Source organism: Galeopterus variegatus, unplaced genomic scaffold (genome assembly GCF_000696425.1).
Source record: "Galeopterus variegatus unplaced genomic scaffold, G_variegatus-3.0.2 Scaffold1410, whole genome shotgun sequence".
Taxonomy (NCBI): Eukaryota; Metazoa; Chordata; class Mammalia; order Dermoptera; family Cynocephalidae; genus Galeopterus; species Galeopterus variegatus.
The window spans coordinates 507,446-517,488 of record NW_007727521.1 but is presented as its reverse complement, the minus strand read 5'-3'; the positions used below and the strand labels follow the sequence as shown (position 1 = coordinate 517,488).

General features: G+C 47.9%; 1 protein-coding gene across 1 annotated transcript in view; it reads right to left on the bottom strand.

The window, feature by feature from the left end:
- Positions 1-10,043, bottom strand: part of AFF3 (AF4/FMR2 family, member 3) — a gene marked incomplete at its 5' end in the record, with an annotated part of 456,956 nt that overhangs the window by 29,515 nt on the left and 417,398 nt on the right. Inside the window, 3 exons of the mRNA XM_008576823.1 lie at positions 1,579-1,780; positions 4,533-4,657; positions 9,393-10,040. Of these exons, the coding sequence (XP_008575045.1) occupies positions 1,579-1,780; positions 4,533-4,657; positions 9,393-10,040 (975 nt within the window). The remainder of the gene's footprint in view (positions 1-1,578; positions 1,781-4,532; positions 4,658-9,392; positions 10,041-10,043) is intronic.

Sequence of the window (10,043 nt, the reverse complement as noted above, 5' to 3'; positions counted from 1 at the left end):
TTGAGTGTACATGAATTCTTCTTTAAATATGGACTGATTTTATGTCTAATATTTTAAGGGTTACATACCATTGTTGTATATGACCAGAAAAATCAGATGTTAAACTCTAAAATTGTTCTTAAAATCCTTCAATAGTGTACCCTTGCTCTTGATAAAAGGTGCAACACCAGCCAAGTGGCCTTTAAAGCCTGCAAGTCCAGCCCCTGCTTACCTCTCAACCCCTCTTCCCTGTGCTCTCTGTGCCTGAGACTCAGAAGCCAGTTTTCAGTCCTCCCTCAGGACCTTTGCACATGCTATTTCCTCTGCCTGCAGCTCTCTACCTCTTACTTTACTGCTACTTGCCTTTTAGAGGTCTTAAGGTCAGAGGTCAAGCAGCACTACTCAGAGTTTGAACTGAGTCATTCTTTGTGCTGGGGACTGTCCTGTGCATTGTAGGATAAGTTCCTGAGAATGTGATAAGATTCAGGCTCGTGAAGGACCTTCTACCAACTTTTCTACATCTTCATTCATGGGATAAAGTGTTAAATACTGTCCCCCTCCCCACCCACCCATCCCTCAATCTTTCTTTGCAGAATCCTATTCTCAAGTCTCATCTCTCTCTCTGCCTCACAAAGCCCAGCTGTTTTGACAGGCACAATGACCAGGGAGAACTCAGAAGAACCTGGAATTAAATAATGCCCCGACAGGATGAGTTGTTACAGTGTCAAGCATGGCAGCGAAGAGGAACTCACGCACATAGTTTTAGCTGCGTGGGGTCTGTAGGTGTTGGGGGTCTTTAGATCTTATCACCACCATTTTTCAGATAAAGAAACAGGCTCAAAGGGATTAAGCAACTGGCCCATGATCACACTGCAGCTAAGAGATGAGGCTGAACTGTGAACCCAAGTTCCCTGTTCTTCCCCAGGTTAGCTGCGTGGGGTCTGTAGGTGTTGGGGGGTCTTTAGATCTTATCACCACCATTTTTCAGATAAAGAAACAGGCTCAAAGAGATTAAGCAACTGGCCCACGATCACACTGCAGCTAAGAGATGAGGCTGAACTGTGAACCCAAGTTCCCTGTTCTTCCCCAGGGGAGTGCTGGACTCACCCCTGAGAAGATGGCTGGAAAAGGGGTGGTGCAGGGGGTTCCCCCAATGTGGCCCGTACACTGGTCAACAAGGGCAGAGTGTGAGCCCTGCAGATTTTGGTGTGGGCTTTCAATCCCAGATTTAACTCTGCCTGGGGGTAAGGAATTTTTCCCAGTAAAAAGTTGGTTGTTTCAAAACTTCCAATTTACTTTGTCCTGGGATGGTATTACTCTGGGGTCTTTTCTTTTCAGAATGGGAAATAAAATCCTGCCTAGAGGCTTGCTAAGCGGAAGAGGCTTAGAATTCCCCCTGGGCTGCTTTCTTCTTTCTCAGTTCTCTGCGGGGAGGGGACAGGGTCCTCTCCTCTGCCGGGTCTCCCCAGAAGCAGCACTCAGGGATTCTCTGCGGACCTCAACGATGTGTTTAGACTGTGCTGGGCAGAGACAGAGGATGGGGTGAGCGTGCTCAATGCCAGTTTGATTTTCATTGGCAAAGGAAGAGCACCAACGCACCGTGAGGTCTCCGGCGTGGGGCTGCGGCTGGTTGTCGGCCTTATGCTTTTTGTTGGAAGAGGCAGAAGTGAACAGACCGTTGCCATGAGGTCGGCCGGAAGAAGTTAAGTCCTCACTGGAGTATTTGTGTTTAGATGCATCGGAGAGGGGTGAGGTGGGTGACCGGAGCAGTTTTTCATTTTTATTTATTGGTATTGCCAAGCTGAAAAAGAAAATTACAGTAATGGAACGTCACACAGTCAGCACAGGGAAAGGGAATGTTTTACATGTGATCCAAATCTCCCATTCAAGACCTGCTGGTAGAAAGTTTACTGGGAATTATTATACCAGGAAACAACTTTATGGCATTAGGACCATAACAAACTGTAAGCAAATCTCATTCATTCTCTACTCTTCCTATCAGGATGAATAGTAATTCTGGAGTTAGTGCCAAAGTAAATGTCTAAGAATAGAAATACTTTCATTTTCTGAGCTTTTCATCCAAGGATCTCAAAATACCCAACAAACAACCTTTTTCCTAACAAGCGTAAACAGCAAGTAATGGGAAAGTCAATCAACAATGATAAATGAATTCACCATTTCTGAAAGGGCTTTTGCTAACATCTGAGCTTGTACTAATTATTATATAGAAAATAATAGAATCACAGAATAATCTGCTAAGCATGATGCCAACTTTGAATTACTGCGTTAATCAGGCATCGATCAGAACTCTCATTAGAAGTTACAATTTCTGATTCCTAGCTCTTTACTTTACCTTCAAAACTACTGAATATGCTTAAATATAATGTTCTCCAAAATCAACCATCAGAAGAAAGGAATTCACTTATATCTGAGTTTCTGCGATGTGCATTATACTGTTAGGGCTGTCTCTGCTACTTCCTTTAAAAAAAAAAATGTATTTTTTGGGGAAGACACAGTAGCCTGAAATTAACTGAACTACTGCTAACTGATAGAGTCAGTTAAAAAAAATACATAAAGCCACTTAAGGAAGATTTAGTCATGATTCCTGGGTTGTGATCTCTTAATTGCAGGTTTTGGTTATCACTGAAAACAAGCCATTAAAGTCACTTCAAAAAGCAATTTCCTTAGTTGGTGGTCACAGTGGAGAATTACAAATACAGGCCTCTAGAACAAATGACAAAACCAAGGTTCTTAATGTTATGCAAATAGATATCCATGGAGACAGAATTTCTGATGACAGATTTCTGGCTCCAAAAGCACTGTGGAAATCTGCTTTGGATGCATCAGAAGTGGCTCGTCTAGAGATGGTGAAGGTGTTGACGTTGAAGACGGATGTGAAGAGTCTGAGCATAATTGTTTCTCGAGCGAAAAAAGACCATTTTCCATCTCCATTACTTCACATACTACATGGTTTTTACTGTGAATGGAAAACTAAGTTATTACACTTCATGTTGTCACAGTCCTTTTGCTGCTTCTTCATCACTGCAAGTGTATCTTTGGAGCTCCTCTTTGGAGTTGGCGATCACCTTATCGCTGGGATTGTTTAATTGCACAATCTGCCAGTAGTTATCACAATTCCAGAGGTACAGAGACTGCCTTTCTCAGAAAATCCTCAAGTACCTGCATATGCATTGTGTCATTACTCGATGCAAATAAAACTATCAGAGCTAGGAGGCTGTGCCAGGCAGTCTCTAGAGCAAGATTTTTAACCTGGGATCCATGAACTTGGATGGAAAAAAGTTACATCTTCATTTTCACTAACCTCTCACTGAAATAGAACATTTCCTTCAATTACGAGTGAAAGCACGAAACCAGAGTAGTGGTTTAGTGGTTTAGCAGTATTAGCAATCCCTGTGATCGTGTTGCCAGTAGGAATCACAGATATTTTCACGTCCTATTACAGTTGTTGCAGACATCTTAAAATATTGGTTATATCACCATTACTTAGAAATTATGATAGCCACTAGATCAGCTAGAAAAGTTACTTAATGCATTAACAAAAAAGCACACATATAACCATACCCCACATCTGAAAAGTATTTGGGGACCCCATTTTCCCCATTCACATTTTCCCTATATTTGGGGATGCCATCCACTCTGCACAGAGGACCGAGGACCAGGCCGGTCTGCATGTGCAGCTTGCCCTCCTGCTCAGCGACTCCTTCCCAAGGTGATCCTGACACTGCAGCGGGCCTGCATGTGTGCCCTCGCTCTCCAATCTCCTCTCCGAGTTTTAGTACTGCTCTACATCTTTTCCTAACCTTTCAGTTTACAGTTTTATGTATAGTGCTGAAACATTCATCTCCCCTTAAAAATTCTATGTATGCAGCCAGGAAGAGTCAGGAGTGTCTTAGCAGAGGAAAAGTGGTTTCCGTGCACTGGTATGAGCTCCTGATGGAAAGAGCTCCTATGACTGATGATAAGCTACTCCTTTATAATAAAAATCTGGGAGCTTGCCTTGCCAGAAAGCCATTTATCACAGAGGGAATTCAATGCAAGGTGGGTCTATCTGGAACCCCTTCAGAGGAGTGACTGGTGGCAGTTGAACCTTGAAAGCACAGATCCTGTCTAATGCCACAATTTTAGTCTATATCGAAGAGCTTCAAGTGTATCACATGGAGATTCTGCCTAAAGTATATATTTATTCATCTGTGTAATAAGCTTAGTGTTCTTATGGGTTTAGCGGTATAGTGGTTTGAATATTCAGTTAATAAGTATTCTGGGGGAAGGCTGTATCTCTGGGGAGTGCAGAACTGTGTGTAACTAGCAACTGGTCTTTGGTTACAGAGAAGTACCTTACAGGGCTATGTGGAGCTGTGGCGCGAGGCACACGTCCAGCCATAATTGTAAGCCTTAGGTTGAACTGAGGGAGGCAAGTGTGCACACCCAGACCAGAGCATCATTAAAAAATCTGCATCTCCCCCAACATGGCACATGAGCTTCAGGTCCAGAGACCTTGCAGCTCACCTGCACCCTCGTGGGAACACACCTACCTGTTGACGTTCATGTTACAAGGGTTCGCAGACAAAGTATTATTGGCAGAGGCAGCCAGTCTCGAAGAGCTCTCTTTCTCTGTCTGGGCCTTCTTGATCTCCCTGTAGTCGTCTTCGTTGTCACACTGCACAAAAATAAGCAAAAGCCAATCAGCTTGGATTTCAAGGGATCATTACGTGCTCCTCGGCACCAACTTCCACAGAGCCAGGCCTCCTGGGAGACCAGCTCACCTGGTTTCCCCAGTGTGGCCTGAGCAGCAATGCCCCAGTATAGGTTCCCAGTCCACAATGACCAAGGATGAGATCTGCCCATTTACTATCGACAGCTTATTGAGAGGAAAGGTGTAATGCCATGACCAAGATTTGGGATGAAAACTGCTCCGGTATCCAAAGCAGACCTATTCCGAATTCACACTGTAGTGCCAACGTCACTCATCTGGGCATTTCCTGGTATCAGAACAAGGTATAACAAGCATGTATTCTATGGGCCTTATGCGGTAAGGGCAGGGGCAAGCTTTGTCCTTTCTGTTTTGAAATTCATGCCTTTTGTGAATTGCAAGCAGAAGTTGTTGCCTCCTGGTGCCTTGATTCTAGTTCACACTGATTATCCCATGACATCTTAGAACCCTTAAAGTAACTTTTTATGAAACAGTACTTTGATTGGATTCTTGGTGCCTGGATTGTGTTTAACTTTAGACATGTACGGGCCGAGCCTGTGGCGCACTCGGGAGAGTGCGATGCTGGGAGCGCAGCGATGCTCCCGCCGTGGGTTCGGATCTATATAGGGATGGCCGGTGCGTTCACTGGCTGCGCGCGGTGCGGGCGACACCACACCAAGGGTTGTGATCCCCTTACCGGTCACGAAAAAAGACACTCACACACACAAAAAAACAAAAAAACTTTAGACATGTACTAGGCCTGCAAAGCAAACACTATCAGCAAGGTACCACCACTTTCGGTGAGATAGCAGGAACCCAGCACACTATCTTCAGGGCTGTCTGCAGTATTTTCCAGGAGACAAATGTCAGCACCAAAGAGAGAAAGACTCTGACCTTCTCTCTCTAGCTGGGACTATGTAATTCAGCCTCTGCCACAGGCAGTCCCAGATGCTCACACTGTAATGTTCCTTGGAGGGATCAAACAAAAGCTCCAAGGAGTCTTCAGGGCTCCAGCAGGGTGAGACTTGGCACCTTGGACAGCCAAGTCTACGGGGTCCCACTTCCAGCACCCAGTACTAGAGTCTTAATGTCCTGGGATGCTGAATAAAGAGCACTACAAAAACATTCATTCTCTTCTCTTGTGTCTATGCTTAATGATGATTCCTTAGATTATGAGTAGAGCCAGGTGTCAGGGCTTAGTGGAGTGAAGTTTTGTAAGTTAAAATAAAAAGGCCATGAATAATACAACTATTTAAATATAGAATACTATGGGATTTATATGAATGTCTTTCTACACATTTCTCTCTCTATGTATCTATGAATGCCTATACAGCTATACGTATTTCCAATCTATCTATATGCTGACCAAAGTCAATCTCTGCATATTTCCTACATGTCTGTATCTGTACATGTTTCCATCACCCCATCCATTTACCCATTAATCCCAGAGGTAATGGCCACACTTATCCCCAGATGACTAACTGATCGGTTCCTTCATTCAACAAGAACTGAGCGCCAGTGAGCAATGAGAAAGGCAGGGTGTCTAGAGGAGGGGGAGGGAGGAAATGAGCCCACCTGTATCACTGACTTGGACTGGTTTCAGTACACCACGCGAACCCGACAACGCCCTGCAGAGATGTCACCATTTTACAGATGAAGAAACCGAAGTTCAGAGAAGGTAAGGTCCCTGATTAAGGTCACTCAGGAGGCCAGGGCTGACTACACAGATTTGGAGATCCAGCACAGAATGAAAACACTGAGCCCCTTGTTCAAAAACCAGGAAAGAGTGATGCTATGAAGTCCTCGAGCAGGAAGCACTCTCCTTTCTTTTGCGGTCTCTCTCTTGCCCTGTCATGGCGGTGTTTATCTGCTGTTTCATATTGTGGTCCTTCAGGAATGGGGATGCCTGGGAGGCGAGGGTAGACTCTCAAGGGCTTGGCCCACCTGCGTGGGTCCTCCCCCTCCCCCTCAATTGTGGGACCCACCTGTCATGCTGGGCCCTGGAGAGGAAGGCCGGTTCGGCATTTCCCCTTCCCACAGCCTACTCCCCCCAACCTATGGCAAATGGGTGACCCCCAGAGGACTGCAACCTCCCCTCTGGGATGCCTCATCACCTGGATCGGGGTTGGGCAGGACAGGGACCCTGACTCTCCCTGTGCCTGCACCTGAGGCCCATCTGGGGGTGAGAGCAGCAGTGGTCCCTGGACTGAGATGGGAACAGGGAGGCTGCATGGGGCTCGGGGTTCCAGGGGCCAAACAGCAGGCAGAAGCCGTCCTGTGGAAACAGGCAGGAGGTGTGACCACATGAAGAACCAAAGCTCCACATGTCCCCACACAACTCCATCACTTACAAAACACAAATTAAAGATAGAATGAAGAATTTCAAGATGGCAGTCACAAGCATTAAAATCCAAGGGGCCCTGGGGGCTGCACTGGTTGCCCAGGGCCCATGAAGCTGGCGCTGAAGGAGGTAAGTGGCACAGATGGGATTTGAGGTCAGGTCAGTCTGGTGTCAAAATCCACATACTTTGGGGGCTGGCCCGGTGGCGCACTGCTACAGCGTGCCGCTTGGGAGCGCGGCGGCGCTCCCGCTGAGGGTTCGGATCCCACATACAGACCGGTTCCCGCTCACTGGCTGAGCGAGGTGCGGGTGCAGCACCGAGGGTTGCGATCCCGTTGCCGGTCCCGGTCCGGTACGGGCGCGACACTGAGGGTTGCGATCCATTGCCGGACAAGAAAAAAAAGACAAAAAGGGGAAAAAAAAAATCCACATACTTTGCAGTGTATGTGAGCACACTCAGGGCAATGGGGCTCAACCACGGTGGGCACTGAAGGGTAATGGCCAAGGGTGAATGGAAACTCTGCTGGGCATCTTTACAAAACTGTCTTTGCATACACACCAAGGGAAAGACAGACAGTGCCTTCTGAAGATACTTCTTTTCATGAACTTTCTCATAAGGAGTGCACATTCTGCTTCACAGGCGTAAGTTATTCAGTGTCACTATGTAAAGAAACACGTTCTTTGCTACTTTAGAATAAACGTCTCTGGTGATGGGTGCCCTTTAGGTCACAAAGATGATTGCCAGAGGGAGGAGACTGTATGCCTTCTCCATACACACTCCCAAAGTGAGGTATACACCCATTGTGGCCAGGAAAAGGCAATAAACCTTAGTCCTCAGGCCCACTCTTAATCAAGGATTTGAGACAGCTATAAAACCCACATGTCAAGTCTGACTTTTCTACTGTCAGACCAAGACTGCCCTTTGAAAACTGGAAAATACTACACAAGCCTTAGACTGACTTCTTATTGCCAGACTCTGGAGCCAGAAAGCCTGGGTTCATTCCTGGTCCCGCCCCTACCGACCTATATAACCTCAGGCAAGTCACTTCAGGCTCTCTAAGACTCGGTTTTCTCACCTGTAAAATGGGCATGACAATACTATTTGCCTCACAAATTATAAGAACTAAGTGATTTAACACGTATGAAGTGCTTAGAACAGCATCCCTTGGGGGAAAAACTGTTGTTATTAATAAATCTGCCCTATATTTGGAGCCATGCATGAGTACTGCAATCTTTGGTTTGTCATTGTGATTTTTGCTGTGCTCCAAATTATTTTGAAGATACAGCAATAGGAGGGGATTAAAAATCTTCAAAACTGGCTTTATGTGATTTATGACTAAGGTATCTCCGCGCTCAAAACCCTTCAAAACTGGCTGAGCGCTCACCACCTGCTGCCACAGGTCTCCTGTACCTGAGCCGCCTTTCTCTCTCCCATGCCTCACCTGCTCATCTGGTGTCACTCCGTCCCTGCTTGTTCAAATGTCCCTCCTCCTCAGAGCACTGTTCCTGGCCCCCTTCCACCTGAAGGCCTCCCTAATCACCACACTGGAAGCAACAGTTGCTGGCTCTGACGCTGCAGGCTGGTGCCGGGCATCAGGGACTTCTGTGTTCATCTTTTACCCCAGTCACAGCCTTAAACCCCAGGAGACCATTGGCTTCTTAGGCCAATGCATGATCCCACCATCATCACCGCATCCCTCCTGCAAAGAATGAGGTTCCCTTACGTGTTTAGCTTTCTCACAGGTCCAGCAACCAGCTTACATCTGCGCACACTTGATAAATATTTCCTGTATGATTATTTCAACATGCAATGGGACAGGGCTTCATTTTGTGTAACTATAAACGGATCGGTCATGGGACTTTGCTCATTGGGTGGTTCTAAGGATTTCACTGAGTTAATGCACATCACGTACTTACCATGGTGTCTGCATATTTAAAGTACTACCTACCGTTGGTTCGATAAGGACACACAAACTGCTGCTGCCGCCTGCCATGCACGCCTGCTAGTGCTCCACCTCCTTGCCCACCAGTTGAAGGGACGGTCCCGTCCCCTCCAGCCCTCCCCCAGGCCTACCTTGCGTTTCCTCTTGGATTTTGTGGGACAGGGCTTCATTTTGTGTAACTATAAACGGGATCGGTCATGGGACTTCACTCATTGGGTGGTTCTAAGGATTTCACTGAGTTAATGCACATCACGTACTTACCATAGTGTCTGCATATTTAAAGTACTACCTACCGTTGGTTCGATAAGGACACACAAACTGCTGCTGCCGCCTGCCATGCACGCCTGCTAGTGCTCCACCTCCTTGCCCACCAGTTGAAGGGATGGTCCCGTCCCCTCCAGCCCTCCCCCAGGCCTACCTTGCGTTTCCTCTTGGATTTTGGCAAAGCCTTTTCGGCCGGCGGGTCCGATGGGAGACTCGGCGGTGCGCTGTCAGCGTCCTTGGCCGCAGGAGCGCTCAGGACCCCTGGCTCCTGAGGCAGGTGTTCTGGGACTCTGGACAGGAGGGTCAGGTCAATTTTGACCCAGAGAGACCTGACCTCGTCACTGTCCTTCAGCGGGGAGAGAAGTTCGTTCCGGCCGAAGGGGACCAGCGTGTAGAACTGCTCCTCCAGCTCCTTGGCGATGTCACTGGTGGTCCTGGCGTTGATGGAGCCGACGGGGGCTCGGGGGCCGCCGCCGCTGACGCTGTTGGCCGCCTCCTTCAGTCTCGGGTCAACCCCGGAGGCGGCGGCGGCGGTGGCCGCGGTCTGCGCTTTGGACAGAGGGTACTCGTCCTGCTCCGACTCCAGGTCCGAGTCCGAAGAGGAGGATGAGGACGACTCTGTCTCAATGAACTCCTTGGACTTGGGGACGATCCTGCTCAGCCCCCGCGTGCGGCGCTTCTCGCAGGTCACCGTGGAGCGCAGCTCCTTGCGGTGGCTCGTCCTGCCGTTGCCGCAGGGCCTGGCTTTGGGGGGCTCTGGGGGCCCCACCGCGCCGGCCCCCAGTGCGTCCGCGGCCGCAGGCTC